This window comes from Hordeum vulgare, chromosome 2H, assembly GCF_904849725.1.
Source record: "Hordeum vulgare subsp. vulgare chromosome 2H, MorexV3_pseudomolecules_assembly, whole genome shotgun sequence".
Taxonomy (NCBI): domain Eukaryota; kingdom Viridiplantae; phylum Streptophyta; class Magnoliopsida; order Poales; family Poaceae; genus Hordeum; species Hordeum vulgare.
Window position 1 is genome coordinate 260,489,702 of NC_058519.1, and position 25,672 is coordinate 260,515,373.

Consider the following 25,672-nt stretch of genomic DNA (forward strand, 5'->3'; position numbering starts at 1 on the left):
GGTGTCCGAGAGTTGCATGATCTCATGGTCATAGGAACAGATACATTGACATGCAGAAAACAGTAGCAATAAACTCACACGATCATATGCTACGTTCATAGTTGGGGGTCTTGTCCATCACATCATTCTCCTAATGATGTGATCTCGTTATCAAGTGACAACACTTTTCTATGGTCAGGAAACCTTGACCATCTTTGATCAACGAGCTAGTCAACTAGAGGCTTACTAGGGACAGTGTGTTGTCTATGTATCCACACATGTATCTGAGTTTCCATTCAGTACAATTCTAGCATGGATAATAAACGATTATCTTGAACAAGGAAATATAATAATAACAAATTTATTATTGCCTCTAGGGCATATTTCCAACAACGGATGCAATGACATGTTTTGATCTCACCAAGACATTATGTGACCATATTAGTGGGATGATATGTAGGTACTGGTGGAGTAATATGGATAAGGAAAACAAAATTCATTGGGTTAGTTGGAAGTGGATGATATTGCCAAAAATTGAAGGAGGGCTAGGTTTCAGAGACCTCCATGTATTTAACAAGGCCACGTTGGCAAAGCAAGCTTGGAGGTTAGCAAATGCACCCAACTCCCTTTGTTCGAGAGTTCTATCTGCTAAATATTACCCATCTGGTCAGATTATTAGAGCAATGCAAAAGGATGACATGTCTTATTCATGGAGAGGCGTCCTCAAAGGGGTCAAACTGCTAAGAGAAGGGCTAATCTGGAGAATAGGCAATGGTGAGAATGTGAACATATGGAAAGACCCTTGGATTCCTCGAGGTCAAAGTAGAAAACCAACTACTCCTCAAAGAAGGAATAACATCCTTTGGAAAGTCTCACACCTGATTAACCCAGTAGAAGGAGATTGGGATGAGGATCTGGTAAAACAAACCTTCAATGAAAAAGATGCAGAACAAATATTGCAAATACCAATTAGTGAAGGCAACGAGGACCGGCTTGCGTGGCACTTTGATAAGAGGGGTTTATTTTATGTGAAATCAGCTTATCGAGTGGCGATTGAATCAGACTCAAGGAGGGCCTTTCATGGTGGGGCTTTTGCATCTGGAACAAAAACTGAATATATACCCTTCGAGTGGGAGAAAGTGTAGAGGCTTCCTCTACCAGCTAAAATCCTGCACTTCTTATGGAGAATGGCGAGGAATAGTCTTTCGATGAGACAAAAACTAATTCCGCGAGGAGTTAAAGTTGATCTACGGTGCCCAATACGTTTACGTACTCGTGAGGATGGTGGGCACATTTTTTTCAATTGTAAATCAATAAAGCACGTCTGGAGAGCGGCTCAGATGAAAGACATACAACAAAATCTTAGTGATTGTTGTAGTCCGAAAAATGTGCTTATTCAAATATATAAGCTTGATCGACAAAAGGGTGCACGAGTAAGCATACTCATGTGGCTTTGGTGGCACGAGAGAAACAAAGCTAATAAAGGGGAGGCAATAAGAAGCATGAATGAAATCATAGAATCTCTAGAAATTCACGAAAGAGAATACAATGAGCTATATAAGAGGAAATGCACTAAAACAACAACACCCAAAGATAGTTGCTGGAAACCTCTGAAGGAAAACTATTTGAAGATATAGATGCAACTTTCACAAAGGAGACAGGGACCGTGAGGATGGAGTTTCATCATCAGAAACTCTAAAGGAGGAGTAGAAGCAGCAGGGGCAGGGAGACTCTATAGACTATATGAGACAATTCAAGCAAAAATAATAGCCCTGTTGCATGCTCTTGAGAGAGCAAGCGAGCTGGGATGCAGGAATGTTATTTTCGAAACAGACGCACTGGTGCTGAAGCAAGCTGTCACTGACAATGACTATGATAATTTAGTCCATGGTAGTCTGTTCTGTGAAGCAAAATACAAATTGGCGTATTATTTTCAGCCTATTTTCATTATATGCTGTTTGAGGTCGTGCAATGTACTCCCTCCGTTCCTAAATATAAGTCTTTAAAAAGGTTTCATTAGGAGACTACATACGGATGTATATAGACATACTTCAGAGTATAGATTCACTCATTTTGCTTCGTATGTAGACTACTAATAAAATATCTTAAAAGACTTATATTTAGAAACGGAGGGAGTAGCTGTTCATAAATTAGCGTCGTGTCATGCGAGTTTAGTTGAACGAGGAGTCTGCATGTGGCTGTCAAATGTATCAAACTTTATAGCTGATGCGGTTGCCAGCCATTTAGCTGGACCGAATGTGTAATGGAATAAAGCTTTTCCATTTTAAAAAAGAAAGTCTTTCCACGCGGGACTGACCGGACCTGATGCAGCCTACCAAACACCGGTTGCATCCTCTGTCCCCCAAATCCCGTCACCGCCGCCCCAAATAACTAAACCCTCGCCGTCGGCGATCTCGACGGCGGCCATGTCGCGCTGGAAGGAAAACATTTATCCTGCTCCGCCCCACTACGGCGGCTCTTCCAACCCCTCCCGACTGCTCCCCTGCAAGCGGCCGCTGCAGTCTCCATGCCCGCCGCCCCGCCAGCCGCTCGCCGATGTTACGGTCAACGCCCTGCAGCAGCCCGGACCCGCAGGCGGCGTGGAGGGCATCGACCACGGGTACATCACTCCCCTCCCCAAGGGGCCCAAGTCTTGCGGGTTGCTTCTGGAGGACGACGACATGGACGAGGCGTTCTTGCTTGAGGTGGACGCCATCTGCGAGGAGCACTCGCGGTCCATGGCCTGGAAGGATAAGGGCAGGGAGAAAGATTTGACGGTGGATCGAGGGCCGGTCGTTGTAGCGGCAGCAATCCACGCCGTACCAGAGTGCGGAACGGTATACCTTTGGTCTCTTCTAAGTTGTTTCGAAATTGGAAATAGAATAGGGAGAGCCAAGGCATTACCAAATTCGTCTATGCAAAAGATTGATTTGCTTGGGAGAGATAAGAATCGACGAAAGGAAATGCTGACTCAATTCGAGGATAATTTGTTCTTGATGTGCTATTCTTACTAATTAGGACTGCCTAAGTGGTAATTTCCATACGGCGCTTACTTTATTATTCTCTCTTTTGGATTGAATTTAGCTTGATGATGCATTCTGGAAGGAGGCATATGACATCTTTGAGGAGTGTGATGCTCAGCCTGCTGCCAAGCGCCAGGATGAGGAGCTGAAGGAGATGATGGAAGAGGAAAGCTTGGTGCTGTCCTGTGGTGATGATTCGCTTCTGCCAGCTATATCCATCGCAGATGACAGTGTTAAGGTATGTGAATATCCATGGGGCATGGGTGTCTTCTGCTTTTATTGATCTGGTGAGGAAACTTTGGAAAATTCTACAAAGTGCTATTGTTCTGTTAGTTCGATCTGGTGATGAACACTCTTGGTTTTGTGAAATTAGAAATGAACTAGGCAGGCGTTAATTGCAAAGGAGCTTATCATGTTGTTTCTTTTGAGAGAAATTCAGTTGGAGGACACTTTCTGGGAAGTTAATGCCATCAGCAAGGAGCACCATGCCATATCTTCTGAGATGAACCAGGAGCACTATGCCACATCTTCGGCAATTAACCAGGATGAGATAGAGGAGGTGTACGTAGAAGATGGCTCAGTAGCATTATATGTTGATTTCCCTCCAGTAATTTCCATTGCGGAGGAGGGAGGAGAGGTATAACTTTGCTTCTTAAATTTAGACAAGGGAAAGTTCTACAGTTTTGGGGCATCATGGAATTATTGCTTCCTTAATCTTGGAAGGAATTGAGTAGGTTTGGTCTGTAATCAAATAACTAAACCAGTTTATTTGATGCCTCTTCTCTTGGAGATATTAAGGTTGTTGATGCATTCTTGGGGGAGGTTGATGCCATGTCTACTGCCAAGGGCAAGGAGTCTGGGGAGATGGGACTAGAAATGGAGGAAAATGAAGGGTGTGCCCCAAGGAAGTACTATGAGTATTTGCACTCCCTAAATGACAAGCAGAGGGAGGCTTCATGTAGTGATGTAGCTGTTCCGTTAATGATCGTTGCAGGTCCAGGAAGTGGAAAGGTACATTTTTTGTCTTAATTTGGATATATTGTATATGCATTTCGTGTTTCTGGGTACTATGTCTTACTCCTCATTACAGTGGATATGTATAATTATAATGTGATTAACTCTTTCCACATAATTGGTTTTCCCAAATTCGATGTCCAAAAAGTCAACTAAGACCAATAATTTCTGTTGCTTGTGTCCAATGACACCAATTGTTTTCGTGATTTACATTTTTTACTAAGATGGTTTAAGAAGAATAAGATTATCAGTATCAGATGAGTATATAATAAGTTCATATCTTCTGTTCTTATGGCTGATATTATTTTCCCAAGAATGTTATAGCTGATATTATTTTCCAAGGGTGTTATAGCTGATATTTTGATGCAATTAATTATTGATTCCAAATGAAATCAGAACTAACATGATCTGACCCATTACGACGGAAATCCTACCTAGAAAGTAAAACATATCCCATGGATATTCTTGTTGCTTGAACTCACACCTAAAAATGTGCACCAATTGTAGTAGAAGAAATTCTGCGCAAAGGTTGCACCATTTATTCCCAAGACAATGGCCTATATCCTTCGGGACAGTTGTAGAAGAACCGAAAGCAATTTACTCATATGTTACACTCTTATTTGTTTGCCTGTTTAAGTAATTTTATATCGTAATCACAAACTTCTTCTGGCGCACTAATGTAGTGTTCAAGAAAATGATGTAAGTGCAGTCCTTAGATTTACATTTTTAAGATGGTCTGAGTTATGTCTTTTATCTGCACACAGTTTCATTAGTTATGCTGTGACTTAAACATAATAAGATGACACTCTTTAACTGAGCTCCATAGACCTCTTATCTTGTGATCCTTTCCACACTTTTGTCTATATTGACTTTCTTTGTAATTGGCATGACTCAAGACTTCTACAATGGTTGGTAGGGTTCTCACATTGCTGAAAGAGGTAGGGTGCGTTCTTTGATATGTTAACTACAAAATTAGCATGCAGTGATATTTGAAGGTCACATAGTCACATTTCTCCATTTATTGTACGACCAGGGAATTTCACCATCAAACATCCTTGCTATGACATTCACAACTGCTGCTGCCTCAGAAATGAGGGACCGGATAGGGGCAGTGGTCGGGAAGGCAGTTGCCAAAGAGATCATAATAAGCACATTTCACTCCTTCTGCTTGCAGCTTTGCAGGACCCATGCTGAAAAGTATGTATTTTCTGTTATCAGATATTGAATTAATATGTATTTTCTGTTATCAGATATTGAATTAATTATGAAGTAACTGAATGGGATAAACCTGTATAAAATGAAGCCGAAAAAATATATTATCCTCTATTTTACTTATAAGTCAATATTTACTTATGATGACTCTTTTCAACTGTAGTAAGTGTAACCATGAACTAGATATCAGAGATGCACTAAACTACCTCTTACAATCATCTCTAATTGTAATTTAATGTCTCACAAGGTTGTTAGTGGAAAAGTATGTGCAATGCTATGTCATATTTGCTAATATGATAATTTTCTTGTTTGTGTTTTATATTCTCATTTCGATACACTTTCTCTTTCTTGCAGTTTATTAAGTCTACAAGTTGTTATGAACCTTTAGATATTTGGTCTTGGCTTATTTTTTCATTTGTTTTTGAAGAACTAACTTTTCTACACCATTCCTTTGAAGGCTAGGCCGTACATCTGAATTCATAATATATGGCCATGGGCAACAGAGGAGGGCCATTGTTGAGGCAGAACGCCTGTTGGAGCATGGCAAAAGTGATGGTTTAGGAGATGCAGTTAAGCAGTGTGATGGAGACATTAAAAATTCCTTTAAAGACAAAGCTAAGAAGTGGTTGAAGTTTGTTACACAGGTGCCTTCTACTTTTGAAGATTCATCACTATCATTTTATAGTTTCTATTTCCTTTTTGTTTTGGTGCACTTGAAGCTCTGTGAAGGGTTGGGCAGTCGCTACAACATTTTGTTCCTGCAAAATTATTGTAAAGCCGTGTCAGACCCAGAGGAGTTTGAAGGTTATTATGGAACCAAATTCGCTCTGCAACTAGTTCGATTTCATGGGGTTTTAGTACATGGCAGAGGAACCTAAGCCGGCCAGGAACACTGGCGGCGCAAAATGGGGAAACCCTGAATCAAGTCTGCTCACAGGCGAGCTGGAATCATGGCTTTATAGCCTTACAAAGTGAGGTAAAACGAGGTGGTAAAAATGGTGGCCGGCGTTCCTGTAGCCGGTGCCGGAAAGCCAACAGCGACGCGCGCGATGGGGGGAACCGTCCGATTGAAGGTGGACGCGATCCAGGGCCACATAACTCAGCGAAGCGGTATGGCCGTTTGTGGAGCGTTGGATCGAAGATGGACGTCTGGAGAAGGTTCGCGCCAACAGCTGGAAGTTCAAATACTGCTGCAGACACTTTGGATCAAAGATGGACGGCTGGAGAAAGTTCGCGCCAAGGCTGGAAGTTCAAATACTCATGCAGACACTGAATGTTACAGGCATCTTTAGTTGGGTCCTGATAACTCCCCCCGATCGACTCCAGACCTTTCTTCAGGGCTGAAATGTGGGGAATACTTTGTGTATGAAGGTGGCATCCTCCCATATGTCATCCTTTTCGTCGAGATTAGACCATTTTATGAGCCAGAGGACAATTGGGATTTGTATACCTCCCTTTGTCCTGGGGATTAGTTTTCATTCCAACAGTTTCTCTGATTCGAGCAGAATAGTACCGTCCTCGTGTAGTAGTGGTAGGTTTGGGTTTGGGATGGCCTGAGGACCCAGATGTTTCTTTAGTTGACTGACATGGAATGTTGGATGAAGCTTGCAATGGTCTGGCAATAGAAGTTTGTAGGCCATCAGGCTAATTTTCTGAATGATTCGAAATGGGCCATAGTACTTTGAGTGTAGCTTTAAGCATCCGTGAACACTAAGGGTAGTACGCCTGTATGGTTGCAGTTTGAGGTAGACCATATCCCCCACAGCCAGTGATCTTTTAGACCTTTTCTTGTCAGCATAGTGCGTCATCCTTTCATGTGCTTTTAGAAGATTTGCCTTGATCTGGGCTGCAATTTGCTCTGCAATGAGGATAGAAGAGAATTCCTGAGCCTGCTAAGCAGGGTACAGAGCAGCTTCAGAAAGCATGTTGGGTGGTCCGTTGTAAAGTGCTTGAAAAGGGGTGATTTTCAATGATGCGTGGTAGCTGGTGTTGCACCACCATTCAGCTAGGGGAAGGCAGGTCATCCACTTCTTTGGTTGTAAGAAAGCCATGCATCTGAGATAGTTCTTCAAACACTGATTAACTCTTTCAGTTTGGCCATCTGATTGAGGGTGGTAGGAAGTACTCACTTGCAGTTTGATGCCCAATTTCTTGAAAAGCTCTTGCCAGAGGTGGCTTGTGAAGATTCTGTCTCTGCCAGTAACAATAACTGAGGGCATGCCATGCAGTTTGAAGATGTTTTCAGTAAAAGCTGTTGCTACAGTGCTGACAGTAATTGGGTGTTTCATTGCAATGAAACGCCCATACTTTGTGAATCTGTCAACCACAACAAGAACCATGTCCTTGTTTTGGGAGGTGGGTAGCCCTCCAATAAAATCCATGCTTATGTGACACCAAGCAAAATCAGGGACTTGAAGGGGTTGCAGTAATCCAGGGTATTTGCAGTGTTCAGGTTTGTTGATTTGACATGTTGGGCACTGCTTGATGTAATGTACAATGAATTGTTTCATCCCAGGTCAATGGAAGAGGAGTTTAAGTCTCTCATATGTAGCCCTGTGTCCAGAATGGCCACCCAATTCAGAGTTGTGTAGGGCAGCTACTAGCTTAGTTCTGAGATTATTGTCTTTGCCAATGACAATTCTCTTCTTGTACCTGATGATGCCCTGTTGAAGTACATAATTTGGGATGGCAGTTGCAGAGGTTGCAAGTTGGAGAGGTCTTTGCATCTCTGGTCTTGTGCATAGCTAGATATTACTTCATATATCCATAATGGTTTCGCTTGACTTGCAACCAATGAGTGGAGCTTGTATTTTACTCTAGAGAGAGCATCAACAACCTTGTTGTTCTTTCCTTGCTTGTATTCAATTTTGAAATTGTACCCCAACAACTTAATGAGTAATTTGTGTTGAATCCCTTCTGTGAGTTTCTGTTCCTGAATATACTTCAAACTCTGCTGATCAGTTCTTATAATCAAGGAGGATGCAGCAAAATAGTGCTTCCAATGTTTCAAAGCTTCAATGATGGCCATAGCCTCTTTGTCATAAGTGGACATAACAACTGCTTTGGGGCCAATAGTTTTGCTTAAGTAGGAGAGAGGTCTGGCTTCCTGCATAAGCACAACCCCAATGGCATAAGCACAAGCATCTGTTTCTAAGATGAAGGGTTGGGAAAAAATCAGGGAGGGCAAGGACAGGTGGTTGGGTCATTTTGTTTTTCAGTGTGTTGAAAGCATCCATTTGTTCATGTTCCCACTTGAAATTGTCTTTATTCAGGGACTGAAATAAGGGTTTGCAAATATACCCATAGTTTTGGATGAATCTTCTGTAATAACCAGTGAGACCAAGGAAGCTTCTCAGGTGGGTGACATTTTCAGGAGTTGGCCATTGGACTATTGCCTCAATTTTTGTGGGGCCAGTAGCAACTCCATCTCCTCTGATGACATGCCCCAAATACTCTACCTGAGGTTGTGCAAAAGTGCACTTACTGAGCTTAGCATAGAGCTGGTTTGAATGGAGGGCATCCAGGACCAGCTGTAAGTGTTCAAGATGCTCTTTTAAATTCCTGTTGTAAATCAGTATGTTATCAAAGAAAACCAGCACAAATTTTCTAAGATATGGTGCCAGGATAGTATTCATGAGTTGCTGGAATGTGGCAAGGGCATTTGTCAATCCAAAGGGCATTACGAAGTATTAATAATGGCCACAATGGGTACTGAAAGCAGTTTTGCCAATGTCTTCTTGCATTCTGATATGGTGGTAGCAACTTCTCAGATCCAGCTTGGAAAACACAGTAGCTTCCTTTAATTCATCCAGGAGGTCTTCTATGGCAGGGATTGGGTATTTGTTTTTAACAGTTTGCTCATTGATTTTTCTGAAATCATTAACCAATCTCCAGGTCATGTCCTTTTTCTTGACCAGGAGAGCAGGGGAAGAATAGGGACTAGTGTTGTCTCTAATGACCTTAGATTTGATCATATCCTTGATGATGCTTTCCATAGCATCTTTCTGATGGTGGGGAAGTCTGTAAGGTCTTTGATTAATGATTTTAGCTTGAGGGGTGAAGGTGATGACATGGTCTATAGCTCTTTTTAGAGGGAGAGCTGTTGGAGTACTGAAAACAGGAGAGTACTTGTTAATATCTGCTGGACTTGTTCTAGTACAACATTTTCTACTGGTTCCTGCACAGATATTCTGTTTAGGAGAACAACTCCACAAATAGGTTCAACTGTGAATGCTTCCTCAGTATCCATTTCTTGGACAACAACAGTGGGTAAGCTTTCATCCTTGAAGATTTTCTTCTCCCCATTTTTCAATGTGATTTTTACCTGCATTTCATCAAAGTCTAGCTCTACCGGGCTGAAAGAGGCCATCCAGTCTGCCCCCAATATTACATCATAGCCTTGAAGTTGTAGGACTCTGAAGTCAGTTGAGAACTGGGTTCCTTGGAGGGAGAAAGGTGTTTGCAGAGCAATAAATTCAGACCAGAGTGTTTCTCCATTTGCTACTATCACCTGTCTTGTTTTGGTTGGTGTGAGAGCACAATGTGCCAGAGTAGCAATCTTGGGAGTGATGAATGTAGCAGTACTGCCACTATCAATTAGTGCAGTAGCTGGAGTGTTTCCCAACATTACTATGACTGTGAAACTGAGCTTTCTAGTTGATCTCATGCCCATAAGAGTATGCATGGAGATTTGCAGTGGTGTATCATCACCATCAACAGGAGGGGGGCATCAGCTTCCTCTGTGACTTCAGTGTAGTAAACCAACGCAACATCATCTGGACAAGCATCTTGTAAGGCTTGAATTTGGGCTTGGTTTGCCAGTTTACATATCTTTTTATGGCCAGGGAACCAAGGCTCATTGCATTTATAACAAATCCCTTTTACTCTTGCTTGTTGGATTATAGTGGCTGTGTTGGTGGGGCCTTGCTTTCCTGGGTCAAACTGCAACTGTTTTCTTACTTGTGTGAAAGTAGTGGCAGGTTGAGCAATCTTTCTTTGTGGTTGTGCCTGTTCAATTCTTCTTGCTAGCCATATAGCCTTTTGCAAATCTGCAGGTTCATAGCACTGGACATGGTGTTGTATGTTGTCCTGCAAGCCAGAGATGAAATTGGATTTGTAATAGTCTTGTGGTAGGGCAGGATTGTCTCTCCTCATTAAGTTCATAGCTTGTTCAAATTTGAGGACATACTCATTGACAGATCCTGTTTGAGTGAGAGCATGGAATAATCTGACATTATCACAAATAGAAGTTTCAGCAAATCTGTCCCCCAACAGTCTGCAAAACCTGTACCAAGGTAGTGTGTTGGTAGTAATGCCAGTCCCTCTCCACCATTCAGTTGCTGGGTCCTTGAGATAGGTAACTGCAATTTCAGTTTTCTGTTCCAAAGGTGTTCTTGCAGCTTCAAAGTAGAGCTCAATAGTCTGTATCCAGGAATCAGTGCCTATGCCATCAAATTCAGGGATGTTGTATTTAGCTGGCTTAACTATGTTAGAGTATATATAATATAGCCATATACCCCGTCGTACTTATCCCATTGTATAAGGGGTTTCCTGCATATAGTCCACACCTGTACATGTATATATATCGGCCTATGGCCTCATGGGAATACAAGTTGCATATTCCTAACATGGTATTAGAGCCTAGGTTCTTTTTTGCACGCGCAACTCGTGTTCTTCCCGATCCAATCTTCTGCACAGCCGCCGCTGTCTCTTCTTCCCGAGTTCTGCTCGATCCCATGCCCGAGTCCCGCTGGAACTCGAGGCCAGGTGCGCTCAATCTCGGGCTCTCGTCATAAGGAGAGCAACCCGATCCCGTCGCCACAACCCCGCTGGATCTCGTCGCCACAATCCCGCTGGATTTCGTCACCCTGTTCGCAGCCACCAGTTCCTCGTTCGCCGCCCTAGTCGGATCACGTCGACACACCGCCACCAGTCCGCGCCCTCGCCGAATCTCGCCCGCTCCTGTTGCCAAGTCGCCAAGCAGCCGCCGCCGTCCACACCGACTGCCGCCGCCGCCAAGCCCTGTTGTTGGTTTTGGATCTCGTGGTCTCCTGGTCAACCCCTGCTAGTTCTGGTTCCGCCAAGCCGGACTCCTTCTGCCGTGGTCAAGCTGGGTCTAGTGGTCTCCTATCGCTAGATCCCGTGGTCAACTGCTGCTGGTTCCCGTGACTCTCTGTTCGCTACTGCTGCTGAGGGCTGTTGATTAAAAAAAATGGCTGCTGCATCGGGCTATGCTCCTGTTCCTCGTTGTCCGGTGATTTTTGATGGTACTAACTACACCAAGTTCATTGGCTTCATGCGCATTCACATGCGTGGCATCCGTCTATGGGGCGTTCTTTCCGGCGAGGTCCGTTGTCCGCCACGTTCGGTTCCTCCTGTGGCCCCCACTCCGCCGACGCCACCGGTTCTTCCTGCGGATGCTAATCAGGCTGCGAAGGATGCAACTAAGCTTGCTGATGAGGCCTCTGTTCATACTTATGATGAGCAGCTAAGCTAAGCTTGCTGATGAGGCCGTTGTTCTCTCTGTTAGTGTTCTGCCTCAGTTTGCCTCTGAGTTTCTGGGCCTTCCTACTGTATTTGAGATGTGGACCTGTCTTCGTCAGCGCTATGAGCCCTCTAGTGATGCCTTAGAGCATCTCTAGTAGTACCCTCAAACCCTCAAATCCTTAAAAATAACTGCTTTTTTACGGTTTGCGAGCAAAAAACACGTAGACTAGAACCCCTTAACCCTCAAACCCTCAAACTCCCTCCCAACCTGTAGAAGTGAGGGTTGGGGAGAGAAAACTACCCAACCCTCAAACCGTTCCATCGTCGCGCGGGAGGGACTTTTCCTCGTCCCCAACCGCCGCCGCCATTCCGACCGCCCGCCCGCCGGCATTCCGGCCGAGCCGCGCTACCGCCGCCGCGCCACGCCCCCAGCCGCCGCGCCCCGCCCCTCGACCTCCCCCAGCCACCGCGTCCCGTCCCCCGGCCGCCCACCACCTCCCGCACCAGGCCGCCTGCCGCCCCCCGGCCGCCCGCCGCCTCCCGCACCAGGCCGCCCGCCGCCTCCCGCAGCCAGAGGCAGGCCGACCCCAGGCCTCCTCGAGCTCTCCTCGCCGCCGCGCCGCCCCGAGCTCTCCTGTTTTTGCCCTTGTTTTTGTTATAAGGGTTGGGTTTGAGGGTTCTAGTCTTTGCCCCTGTTTTTCAACCCTTAAAAGTGCCAAAAAAAATGCAAATTCTCAACCCTTAAAACTGGTTTGAGGGTTTGAGGGTACTACTAGTGATGCTCTTATACCTCACTGTGGTCCGTTAGGAGCATGCTCTTCAGCAGGGTGACTCCACAGTTGATCATTTTTATGCACAGAGTTCTGCTATCTCCCGTCAGCTTGATTCTCTCCGCAGTGCTGGTTGTCGTACTTGCCCGTGTTGCTAGGCTGTGCAGGCCAATTTGGAGTTTCATCGTGTCTACGAGTTCTTGTCTCGGCTCCGTAAGGAGTTTGAGCCCCGGCGTGCTCAGTTGTTTGCTCGTGGCCGTATTTCTCTCATGGAGGCGCTTTCTGAGATTCGTGCTGTGGAGACTCGCTTACGTGGCGCCGGTTTACTAGAGGTTCCCTCTGTGCTCGCTGCTCAAGCTCCCACTACTCCACATGCTGCACCGACTCTTTCTCGCTCGAGTGCTCCGCCACTCTTGCCCACTCCTCCTGGCGACTCGGACCGCCCCCGTCCACATTGCGGCTACTGCAACCTGGATGGTCATGTCGAGTCTCATTGCTTCCAGAAGAAAAAACACCTGCATAAGGCGCGATCATCATCTTCAGGGACTTTGTCTACCACCTCGACATCTTCAGCCACCACTTTGACTGAGCAGGATATTCTAAGACTTAAGCGTCTACTCGCTGCTTCAGGTTCTTCCTCGGCGGGTACTGCTGGTTCTGTGACTGATGCTTCCCGCACTGAGCAACCACCTTCTACACAGTCAGGTACATCCCCATGGGTTCTGGACTCTGGAGCTTCTTTTCATATGTCTTCTCATTCTTTCACTTTGTCCTCTCTTCGATCGCTTGATTTTCCTGTTCATGTCCTCACTACCGATGGTACTCCTCTTTCTGTTGCTAGTAGAGGCAGTTCCTTCTTATTCTGTCCCTGATGTTGCTCATGTTTCTCGACTTACCATGAATCTGTTTTCTGTTGGTCAACTTACTGATTCTGGTTCTCGCGACATCCTTGACGTTGACTCTTGTTCTGTCCAGGACCGTCACACGCACACTTTGGTTGGGGCTGGCCCTCGTCGCCGTGATTCTTAGGGTCTTTGGGAGTTAGACTGGCTTCATGTTCCTTCCGCTACCACCACTATCGCCAGTTCCTCCGCTTCTGTCGCCTCCGCTACCGGTTCCTTCCAGCAGTGGCAGCATCGACTTGGTCATCTTTGTGGTTCTCGTTTGTCGTCTTTAGTTTGTCGAGGTCTTCCGGGGTCTGTCTCAGAAGATGTCTCTTTAGAATGTCAGGGTTGTCGTCTTGGCAAACAGATTCAGTTACTATATTCACATAGTGAGTCAATGTCTAAGCGTCCTTTTGATTTAGTCCATTCTGATGTATGGGGTCCGGCTCCCTTCACTTCGAAAGGGGGTCATCGCTACTATATTATTTTCATAGATGATTTCTCTCGTTACACATGGCTTCATTTTATGACTTCTCGTAGTGAGGTGTTGCCTATTTATAAGCGTTTTGCTGCCATGGTTCACACTCAGTTCTCTTCGCCCATTCGTGTGTTTCGTGCTGACTCCGCTGGCGAGTATATTTCTAAGATGTCGCGTGGTGTTTTTGCTGAGCAAGGACTCTTTCTCAATTCTCTTGTCCTGGGGCTCACTCTCAGAATGGCGTGGCTGAGCGCAAGCATCGTCACCTTCTTGAGACGGCTCGTGCATTGATGATTGCTGCCTCTCTCCCGCCTCATTTTTGGGCTGAGGCCGTCTCCACCTCCACCTATCTCATCAATCTACGACCTTCTGCTGCTCTACAGGGTGGTGTTCCTTTCGAGCGTCTTTTTGATCGTTCTCCCGATTATTCGATGCTTAGCTTGTTTGGTTGTGTTTGCTATGTTCTTCTTGCCTCTTGAGAACGCACCAAACTGACCGCTCAGTCTGTTGAGTGTGTCTTCTTAGGCTATAGTGATGAGCATAAGGGCTATCGTTGTTGGGATCCTATCGGTCGTCGGATGCGTATCTCTCGGGATGTGACTTTTGATGAGTCTCGTCCCTTCTACCCGCGCCCATCTTCCTCGTCCTTTTCATTGAAGGATATCTCTTTCCTCACTTTTCTTGACACACCTATCACCTCCATCGAGCCTTTGTCTATTCGTTCCGCTACCTCTGCTTCTCCACCTCTTGCCGATTTGCCACCACCATCTCCCACGGTTTCCTCCCCTAGCATGTCACCGGATTCTTCACCTTCATCTTCGGTGACTTCTTCGTCTTCACCCCCCGATTCTACCTTGGCGATCCCTCCTTGCATTGTTCCATCTTTTCCTCAGTGTTACACTCGTCGTTCACGTCATGTGGATGCCTCTGCGGATGTGTCGTCATCCTCGTCTCAGCCTACCGATGGTTTGCGTTCTTGTCATCGTCCGCGTGTTGATCGCCTTGGATTTCCCACCGCTGGTGCTGCTGTTCTTGAGCCGACTTCCTATCGTCAGGCTGTTGTTCATCCTGAATGGCAGTTTGCGATGGCAGAGGAGATTGCTGCTCTTGCACGCACTGGTAAATGGGATCTTGTTTCCCTTCCCCCCGGTGTCCGTCCCATCACTTGTAAGTGGGTCTACAAGGTTAAGATTCGCTCCGATGGTTCTCTTGAGCGTTATAAAGCTCGTCTTGTGGCTCGTGGTTTTCAGCAGGAGCATGGTCGTGATTACGACGAGACTTTTGCTCTTGTGGCCCATATGACCACTATTCGTACACTTCTTACCGTGGCCTCTGCACGCCACTGGTCTGTATCTCAGCTTGATGTCAAGAATGCCTTTCTTAATGGTGAGCTGCGTGAGGTGTACATGCAACCACCACCTGGGCATTCTGTACCTGATGACATGGTATGTCGTCTTCGTCGCTCTTTCTATGGCCTTAAGGAAGCCCTCCGTGCCTGGTTTGGACGTTTTGCCTCTGTGGTGACTGCCGCTGGTTTTTCAGCAAGTGTCCATGATCCGGCATTGTTTGTCCACCTTTCTCCTCGTGGTCAGACTCTTCTTCTTCTATATGTTGATGACATGATCATCACTTGTGACCACCCCGAGTATATTGCCTTTCTAAAGGCCCGTCTTTGTGAGCAGTTTCTTATGTCCGATCTTGGACCTCTTCGCTACTTTCTTGGGATTGAAGTCTCTTCTACCTCTGATAGCATTTTTATATCCCAGGAAAAGTATACCCAGGATCTTCTTGCTCGTGACGAGCGCATTGTTGAGACTCCCATGGAGCTCAATGTTCACCTCCGTGATACTGATGGTGACCCCTTGCCTGACCCGACGCGTTATCGTGATCTTGTTGGCAGTCTTGTCTATCTAGCTGTCACTCGTCCGAATATCTCTTATCCGGTTCATATTGTGAGTCAGTTTGTCTCCGTTCCCACCTCGGTTCACTATAGTCACCTCCTTCGTGTTCTCCGATTTCTTAGGGGCACAATCTCTCACCGTCTATTCTTTCCTCGCTCCAGTTCTTTACAGCTTCAGGCCTATTCGTATGCTACGTGGGCTAGTGATCCTTCAGATCGCCGTTCACTTTCTGCTTACTGTGTTTTTCTTGGTGGTTCTCTCATTGCCTGGAAGACGAAGAAACAGACCCCAGTTTCACGTTGGAGTGCAGAGGCTGAGTTGCGAGCGATGGTTCTTTTGACGGCAGAGGTGACTTGGTTACGGTGGTTACTTAAGGATTTTGGTGTTTCTGTCACTACACCTGCTCCGCTCTTATCTGACAGTACATGTGCTATCAGCATTGCGCGCGATCCTGTGAAGCATGAGCTCACCAAGCACATTGATGTTGATGCTTTCTATGTGCGTGCTGGTGTGCAGGATCAGATTATTGCTCTTCGGTATGTGCCTTCCGAGTTACAGACGAAGGCCTAGACTAGGGCGCAACATGGCTTCTATCTCTCCAAACTCAGTGTTGTTCATCCACCATGAGTTTGAGGGGGGGGGGTGTTAGAGTATATATAATATAGCCATGTACCCCTTCGTACTTATCCCATTCTATAAGGGGTTTCCTGCATATAGTCCACACCTGTACATGTATATATATCGGCCTGTGCCACTTCTTGGGGGTTGGGTGGGTCTTCTCTGGGTTTAGGGAAGCCTGTGATGAAGTTGCTCAGAGTTCCTTGCATCTCCCCCAGAGTCTCCTGCAAAGACTGGAAATTGGTCGTGAAATGCTCTCGGAAGACTTCAAAGTCATGCTTGTCCGTTTCCCTGTTCTGTTGCAGGATTTTGACATTCAGTTGTAAGGACTGCCATTTGAGACGATCAGAGGAAGTTGAATCCGCCAGGCCTGTCATCTTGGCCAGAGGGGAACAGAAGGGGTTTTATAATAGGCTGAGAGCCGAGCGACCCTCTGTTGGAGATCTTCAGGCAGAAAGGGTGGAATTTTACCACAGCCTGAGCTGCAACCCGACCTTTGCTGTTGATCCTACCGCCGCCAGCACCGCCGCCAATGCCACGCCTCTGGAAGTACAGCGGATCTGGGAGGGAGGGTGGGATTTTACCATAGAGACGGTGTGTCAGTGCAACCACTTCCTGCACCAAACCTGTACCGAATTTTGCACCGCCACCACTACGCCGCCGGAGTTCACCGCCGCCATTAGTCACCGGTGAGAGAGGGAGGAGTTTACAGCTCCTCCAACTCCATCTCGGCACCAGATCTCGTGTCGCCGAGGAGAAGAACCTTGCTCTGATTACCACTTGTCAGACCTAGAGGAGTCTGAAGGTTATCTATCAGCACATGGAACCAAATTCGCTCTGCAACTAGCTTGATTTCATGGGAGAATTCATGGGGTTTTAGTACATGGCAGAGGAATCTAAGCCGGCCAGGAACTTTGGCGGCGCAAAAGGGGGAAACCCTAAATCAAGTCTGCTCACAGGTGGCTTATAGCTTTACAAAGTGAGGTAAAACGAGGTGGTAAAAATGGTGGCCGGCGTTCCTGTAGCCGGTGCCGGAAAGCCAACAGCGACGTGCGCGATGGGGGGAACCGTCTGATCGAAGATGGACGCGATCCAGGGCCACATAACCCAGCGAAGCGTTACGGCTGGAAGTTCAAATACTGCTGCAGACACTGAATGTTACAGGGATCTTTAGTCGGGTCCTGACAAGCCGCACGAGAACTTCGCATCTACCCAAAATGTTGTCCAGATTCTCCTTGTATATATATAAGTTTTTTGCCTGCCACCTTCTGCACAAATCCACAGCGCATAACATTGAAGGAACTGCTTCAGCATGCTGTGCAGATTTTGTTCTAAAGGCTTACAAAATCACACACAGTAGTGGATTATTCCTAGTCTTGTTGAGACGCCTGAACTAATTCAAGATAAAGTATACAAAGTTCGCATATAGTAGAAAACAAAAATACAAGGATTTTGTACAATACACTTGACATACAAAACTAACTCCGAACAATCACTTTGTTGAAGTGTATATGTGGATTGCCTAGCTCTTTCCATCAGTTCAGACTTTTGGATGTTGAAGTGTATATGTGGATTGCCTAGCTCTTTCCATCAGTTCAGACTTTTGGTTGCGTTGGCTAGTGCATGAAGCTTAACATGGTATCAGAGACCAAGGTATTGAGTTCAAGTCGTGACTTCCGCAATTTGTCCAAAAAATGTTGTTCTTTCCATTAGTTGCGTTGGCTAGTGCGTGAAGCTTAACATGGTATCAGAGTTTAAGGTCTTGAGTTCAAGTCCTGGCTTTCATAATTTATCAAAAAACTGCTGCTGCCCCCCTCGGTCTCCACGCATAGGCCTCCTGAGCCATACCTTTTGAGTCTATTCACGTGTTGATTCCGAAAGACAAGACTTGAACTCAAGACCTTAGACTCTCATACCATGTTAAGCTTCATGCACAAGCCAACGCAACCAAAAGTCTGAACTGATTGAAAGGGCTAGGCAATCTACATATACACTTCAACACACTTTAGAAGCAATCAATTAGGACACAATAACAAACGTCTTATTAATAATTTTGACAATTACTAGATCCCAAAAATGATGTGAAAACTTTGAGTAACTATAATACTGGTTGAAGCCTTGAAGGCGCCTCACAAAACCATAGGTGTGACCACATGCTAAATCTGGATCATATTTAGCTGAGCTGTGTATGGAATATATCTCACTTCACGTGCTAGACGGGTAGTCATGGGCTCATGGCTAAGGATTTTGTTTGTCCAAGGCATTTTGGTTCAGACAATTCTTGAGCTTACTACTGCTAGGAAAGCAACTTATGTTTATTGAAGGTCCAAGGGGCATATATATATTACACAAGACTTGAGGTGAAGGAAAGTAAACATAGACTAATAAGGACTCCTAGACTAATACTAATAGACTAATGAGGACTCCTAGACTAATACTAATACTTCCTAACAACTACTAGGGTCTCTATCACATTTGTACTAGATTCAAACTGTGAGCGAGTCAGTAATATGAAGAAATCTTTCTGGGAAATAATCATGTATCCATACTGTAGGTTGTTATGTTACTGAGCAGATCTTTTGTGCAGTTGGGTTTTATTGTTACTACTCACCAAATGTTGCATCTTCATTTACAGGCGAAATCTTCAGGACAAACTCCCGAAGAATATGAAAAGAAGGGGGATTTGACAGGAGTAAGCTCTCCTCTGAGTATAAATCATTGTTATCCACTTTGTTGTATAATCACATTGACCTTTACTTCGTGATGTTTTGAGCAGGCTTCGATTCTTCGGCACTACAATGAAATACTAGTGTCTTGTAATGCTCTTGATTATCATGATTTTATTAACTCATCCATAACTCTTCTCACGAAGTTTCCTGAAGGTAGTTTCATTTCTGATCTCACAATATCAGCTGCTTTGATGAGCTGTTGATTAAGATATCTGTCTTCCTTGCCTATGCAGTATACAAAGAGTGCCAAACCACATGTCAGGCAATAGTAGTTGATGAGTTTCAGGATACCAGTGCTATGCAATATTTTCTTCTGAAACTTCTAGCTTCTCACAATCATATAACCATTGTTGGTGATGAAGATCAGGTATACAAATTTGATCCACTTCATCATCCAAGAATTTAAGAACTTATGGTTTCGAGATGCCATTTTTGCTTTCAGCTGCCATACATATACTATTTTCAACTTCTTTTTCTCTTGTATCAGTCCATCTTCAGTTTCAATGGTGCCGATGTTTCTGGCTTTGATTCATTTCGTAGAGACTTTCCAAATCATAAAGAGGTAACTGTGATGTCTCTGTGGGCACTTTCTAACTGTCTTAGGTGTTAGATTTTCTTCGTGATATCTGTTAAGTAGTTTGCCTTGCCGATTACTGCAGATCAGGTTAAACAAGAACTACCGCTCTACACGGGCAATTGTTGAAGCAGCAACAGCCCTTATTCGCAACAACACTAACCGGTGTCATCATAAACTTGTTGAGACAGACAACCCTTCTGGAAGTAAGGTATACTCATAGAGTCATCGAAGCCCAACTGAACCGCTTCGTTTGTTCTCCCATCCCGTCAGTTGCTTATTGATTTAATATTACTTAGATCACTGTTAAGGAGTGCCATAGTGAAGATTCACAATGTGCGTTTGTCATTGACAAAATCATTGAAACTACATCTAGTTCAGCTGAAGGTCGCGACTTTGGTAAAATTGCTGTCCTATATCGAAGACAGGTTGAGAGTTTTTGAACCCTGCATTGTTGAAAAGCACATTTGGTCATGCTTGTGGTCTAATTTTCTTATACACAGATAACTGGCAAAGCATTCCAAGTGTCATTCCGCAACAGGAAAATACCCTTTAATGTTCATGGTGTGGCTTTCTACCGGAAAAAGGTAGTTCAATTTAGTTTAATCTTGAGACTCATTGCAAAGCAGCAATTTCTCATTATCTCTCTTTTCTTCTGTGCGGTTAATTCTACAGTCATTAGTTGCGTAACATTTGGGATCTTGGAAATTTCTTATGGGTTACAAACTAGCTTTTGTTAATTTTTCAATTCCTTTTGAAGGAACCAGTAGGGAAGCACCCCTCTGAGAATATATGTTATAATCTATTGTTAGATCTTGATGCTATGAAGCTAACACCATTATTTGTTTTTTATGTACTTACTTTTTTATAGATATGTGAGTTCGGTCAACGTCAGCCATATCTAGACTGTTTGAGAAATCAATCATGCCAAATCTTTTTTTATGCATCACCAAATTTTGCATAACTTTGTTCCACTTAATAATAAACGAATGACCATACTTTAGTGCACCCATAATTCACTTAGGAATAATATGCGAACAACCCTGTATGTGATCTGAGTTGCCTCAGTGCTTTAGCATGCAACTATTCCAGGTTATCAAAGCTATTATGGCAATACTTAGAACCACATTACCTGGTTGTGACGATGGCCCATGGCGTCAGGCCTTAAAGATCCTTTTGCCTGGTGACAAGGAAGAAAAAAAGAAGGTTCAAGTGTTACGAGACTCTATTTTTTGCATGTTATACCTTTTTTCCATTTTTGAAATTTCCATATGTGTGATAATTGTTGCAATTTTACTTGCAGATTATAGATCACGTGGAAAAGATTTCGTTGGCTAGAAAGTGTAGCTTCATATCAGCTGCTACTGACATCTTCAGTGCAAAGGTCTCGGGGACCTTCAAAAGGTTGTTAGATTCTCCCTGTTAACTTGTTGTTCTTAAACACCATAAATTCGCCCCAGGTATTGTTATTTCTCTCGCACTGCTATTTACAGGCAGTTTGTGGCTAAAGCGCTTGACACTAAGCGTAGGATGTAGTCATTACAGATCCAACTTGACCATTTTACATATGTTTTGAAATAATCCGATTATTTTCATTTCCTTCTTAAAGAAAATATCTTCCTTTGGAAGACAACTTGTGAACGAAAGAAATCATGTATTAAGGTGATACATTCCAGGATTTGATAGCTTTATTTCCAAGATTCAAGCTAATTGAAGACTGTTTACACCATCTTTTACATGGGCACCATTATTGCATATGTACATAAAAGGTATGAGTGTAGGACCGATGTTGCTTGTGCTTTGAGCTACACAACTGCCGCTTATTTATAACAGTAATTGTATTTCATTCTTAGTTTGGAAACTTTATCTTGTCAGTGTGTTTCTTTATTGTTATGCCATGCTCATGAATCTACTAAACGTTCCTGTATTCAGAGTGTGTCATTTTGTTGGCTGCAGGGCCCAGATTACTCAAGGGCGTAAGGTTTTATCGACCTTGTATAGCCTATCAAAATTTGTTGAGAGGGTACTGTACAATATTTTACTCCACAGTACTGTACATTTCTTCATAACATAGGATGCATCTCAGTGTATGATATATCTGCAACGTTCCACATCTACAAAATTTTCTGTAAAAGAAATAGCTGACTATAAAAAGGTGAACATGTACGGAATGAACATGTGCCACCAATTTCAAGAACTTCTTTTGCCTGTGTATTTAGTATTTACAGGTAAGAGGAGTGGATTATTATAACTTGTGCACATCACCCACAACTTAGTAAACTTACGTCATTAGCGCAATGCATGCTTTCTCTGTTGACAGTCGGCAGTGAACAAACTTCCGCACAACATTATTTATAATTGTTGAAGTGTATCAAAAAAATTGCAATTTATCCAAAAAATTGCCGCTGCCCCCCTTTGTTCACGTATTGGCCTCTTCAGCCATACCTCTGAGAGTTTGAGTCTGTCCACGTGTTGACTTTCCGCCTCACATGTGAGAGGGGGTGTTGAAGTGTATATGTGGATTGCCTAGCCCTTTCCATCACTTTGGACTTTTGATTGCGTTGGCTAGTGCATGAAGCTTAACATGGTATAAGAGCCCAAGGTCTTGAGTTCAAGTCCTGTCTTTTGCAGTTTATTCAAAAATTGCTGCCGCCCCCTATGTGTCCACGTATATGCCTCTTAAGCCATACCTCTGAGTCTGTCCATGTGTTGACTTTCCGTGTCACACGTGAGAGGGGGTGTTGAAGTGTATATGTTGATTGCCTAACCCTTTTTATCAGTTCGTACTTTTGGTTGCATTGGCTAGTGCATGAAGCTTAACAAGTGAACACTTAAACTGATCTTGTGGTTAGTTTCTCAAGAGCTACATCCTTTTTAACTGACTGCTAATGCAACATCGCACTAATCAAGGTCACCTCTAAAACAGTAGCCATCTTCTTAATTACAAATATTAACCCTCATATCGTAAATTCGTAAGAGGTAGCAACCACTTTTTTGGGAAAAAACACAAGGCTATGTGTCTGAATTTACTATTTCATGATAGATACCTTTGTATGTGCTGTGCCCTGATAATGATCTGATTCTTTTCATACGTACATGCTAACACAGATGAAAGCATCACTCATTGAACCTGCAGCAAAGCCTTACTGATAATTAGTTGTCTTCATTTTTGTGTCTCAGGAACAATCAGTTTCAGCTATCATTTCCTCTGCAGGAAATATGCTACCTCAGGTTCAGTTACTTGTTACAATTGCATCCAAAAAGATTTACTCTCTGTTTTGGTGTTTTATCACCTTTTTTTACAAGGTTTCAAATAGCTAGCTATGACCGCGCTATAGCGTTTTTGAACCCTAGATGCTATCTGATAGGCATATTCATTATTTCTTATATTCTAGTGTTTGAATTGACGATTGTTTTCACTAGTTTTACTGTGACCTGCGAAAACTGCAATTTTAAACCTTGTTTTTAAAAATGATCTGGGAGCAGTATGAATAGAAAAAGTGCTTTTGAAGCAACAGTGTTACTCCATATCAGTGTGAATTTGTACATGCAGTTGGTGCATGACTTTATGTGATCCTATCATCTAATGGAATCGTGAACTGTGTGCTCGCACTTGTTGATCATCTTTAGTGCACAATTTGGGGGGGGGGGGGGTATTAAATTAGGAACAATTGTAACCTCCTAATCCAACCTTATTCATAGGGGGAAACATCCAGCTGGAAAAGTGTCATGTGCTTGTCATTGTAAACATATAACCATAACGTAGAATCTGATATCACTGTTTGCCACGTGTTCTACGGTCGGATCATGCTAGTTTCCTGTTGCAAATTAAATCTACAGTAGGAAGCTGTGAAATTGATACATGGTTTCGGCACACATTGCCTTATCGCATATATGCTTTTTACCAAACCTTGAGGCTGATTTGGTGTGCCTCTAGTCCCTACTGATCCTATATATCTACATCAACGCTTTCTTTCTTTTCAAGATGGTTATTTTAATAATTTTCATTTCTTTGGCAGCAATATCTCCTCGAAAAACGTGCAGTTATTGATAATGATGGTGGTAAATTGTTAAATGAAGACAATGACATCAGATCTGTAAGTTCATACTATTTGATGCTCTTAATGTTTTATGTGTTGATTGTCCTGAGACTTAATTTTTGATGTTGTGCACCGAGATGAAAATCATTTTGAATCATCCTAGCTCTAGCATATATAAGAGCATGCACAAATGGAGATTGAGCATGATATGCATTTTGTTCCTCATTGAAAATCCCAAATCAACCGGAATGAAGTAAAGAAATAAGCAAATACTTGTAGTACAGCTAAAGATGAATATAGCATACCGAGTAATTAGGCATCTGTAAACAACATCATTCTACATGTACAAAATTTTATTTCAAATGAGTCTTTGCCTTGGTGAACTCTGAAGTTTCCTTGCCTAGCTATCCTTCTGCACCAAGTGATAACTTGCAGCAAAGCACCTAATCAGATAGAATAGCAACTAAGCCCTCTATTTCCTACCCTAGCTTTCCCTCTGTGCTAACTGTGGTAGTAAATAATGTATTACCAGATTATTTTTTCCGCATCTTTCCATCTGCACTAACTAAAGTAGTAAATGGTGTCTTGTTATCTCCTAAATAAAAGGGTTCAAAAAACTGTTAAGTGTGTAGAGGTAGACATGAAAGTAGACAAACAGGAAGCTAAAGATTCAGGAAAACCTAACAATATCTAAGGTAATGATTCAGCATGTACAGGTGGCCAGCATTGTCATGTTTGGTTGGGTTATAGTACTTGTTAGGAATATGCAACTTGTATTCCCATGAGGCCGTAGGCCAGTATATATACATGTACAGGTGTACGATATGCAGAAAACCTCTTATACAACGGGGTAGATATGAAAGGCTACATGGCTACATAAATAGTACTCTAACACCCCCTCAAACTCATGGTGGATAAACATCACCGAGTTTGGAGAGATAGAAGCCATGATGTGGTCTAGTTTGGGCCTTCGTAAAGAAATCCCCCAATTGTAACTCGAAGGCACATACTGAAGAGCAATATTCTGATCCTGCACACCAGCGCACACATAGAAAGCATCAACACCAATACGCTTGGTGAGCTCATGCTTGACATGATCGCATGCAATGCTAATAGCACCTCTACCGTCAGACAATAGTAGAGTAGGTGTAGTGACAGAAACACCAAAATCCTGAAGTAACCACCGTAGCCAAGTCACCTCTGTTGTCAAAAGAGCCATAGCTCGCAACTCAGCCTCTACACTCGAGCGGGATACTGCAGTCTGTTTCTTCGTCTTCCAGGCAATGAGAGAACCACCAAGAAAAACACAGTAAGCAGAAAGCGAACGACGATCTGAAGAATCACTAGCCCACGTAGCATCCGAATAGGATTGAAGCTGTAAAGAACTAGAACGAGGAAAGAACAGATGACGAGAGATCGTGCCCCGAAAATATCGAAGAATACAAAGGAGGTGACTAGTGTGAACGGAAGTGGGAGCAGAGTCAAATTGACTCAGAATATGCACCGGATAAGAGATATCTGGACGCGTGACGGCTAGATAGACAAGACTCTCGACAAGATGACGATAACGCGTCGGATAAGACAAGGTGTCACCATCAGTATCACGGAGGTGAACATTGAGCGCCATGGGAGTCTCAACAATGCGCTCATCAATAAGAGCAGCACGAGCAAGAAGATCCTCTATATACTTTTCCTGGGATATAAAAAAGCCATCAGAGGTAGAAGAGACTTCAATCCCAAGAAAGTAGCGAAGAGGTCCAAGATTAGACATAAGAAACTGCTCAATAAGACCGGCCTATACAAAGGCAATATACTCGGGGGCATCGCCAGTGATGATCATGTCATTGACATAGAGAAGAAGAAGAGTCCGACCATAAGGGGAAAGGTGGACAAACAACGCTGGATCATGAGCACTTGCTGAAAAACCAACGGCAGTCACCACTGAGGCAAAACGCTCAAACCAG

The 25,672-nt window shown here is 43.8% G+C and overlaps 1 protein-coding gene across 4 annotated transcripts in view; it reads left to right on the forward strand.

Annotated features, from left to right (window-relative positions):
- The first annotated feature begins 2,268 nt into the window (after positions 1-2,268).
- Positions 2,269-25,672, forward strand: part of LOC123426031 (ATP-dependent DNA helicase SRS2-like protein At4g25120) — an 80,431-nt gene continuing 57,027 nt past the window's right edge. For 2 of the 4 annotated variants that reach the window (XM_045109815.1, XM_045109816.1), the window contains exons 1-19: positions 2,269-2,816; positions 3,064-3,240; positions 3,442-3,639; positions 3,801-4,013; positions 4,913-4,954; positions 5,050-5,213; positions 5,686-5,872; positions 19,001-19,057; positions 19,142-19,247; positions 19,328-19,461; positions 19,582-19,656; positions 19,754-19,879; positions 19,968-20,096; positions 20,172-20,255; positions 20,761-20,874; positions 20,972-21,072; positions 21,625-21,691; positions 22,849-22,899; positions 23,688-23,765. In XM_045109815.1, the coding sequence (XP_044965750.1) occupies positions 2,406-2,816; positions 3,064-3,240; positions 3,442-3,639; positions 3,801-4,013; positions 4,913-4,954; positions 5,050-5,213; positions 5,686-5,872; positions 19,001-19,057; positions 19,142-19,247; positions 19,328-19,461; positions 19,582-19,656; positions 19,754-19,879; positions 19,968-20,096; positions 20,172-20,255; positions 20,761-20,874; positions 20,972-21,072; positions 21,625-21,691; positions 22,849-22,899; positions 23,688-23,765 (2,514 nt within the window). In that variant the 5' untranslated portion in view covers positions 2,269-2,405. The remainder of the gene's footprint in view (positions 2,817-3,063; positions 3,241-3,441; positions 3,640-3,800; positions 4,014-4,912; positions 4,955-5,049; positions 5,214-5,685; positions 5,873-19,000; positions 19,058-19,141; positions 19,248-19,327; positions 19,462-19,581; positions 19,657-19,753; positions 19,880-19,967; positions 20,097-20,171; positions 20,256-20,760; positions 20,875-20,971; positions 21,073-21,624; positions 21,692-22,848; positions 22,900-23,687; positions 23,766-25,672) is intronic. The other 2 variants (XM_045109814.1, XM_045109813.1) reach the window with 2 other exon arrangements.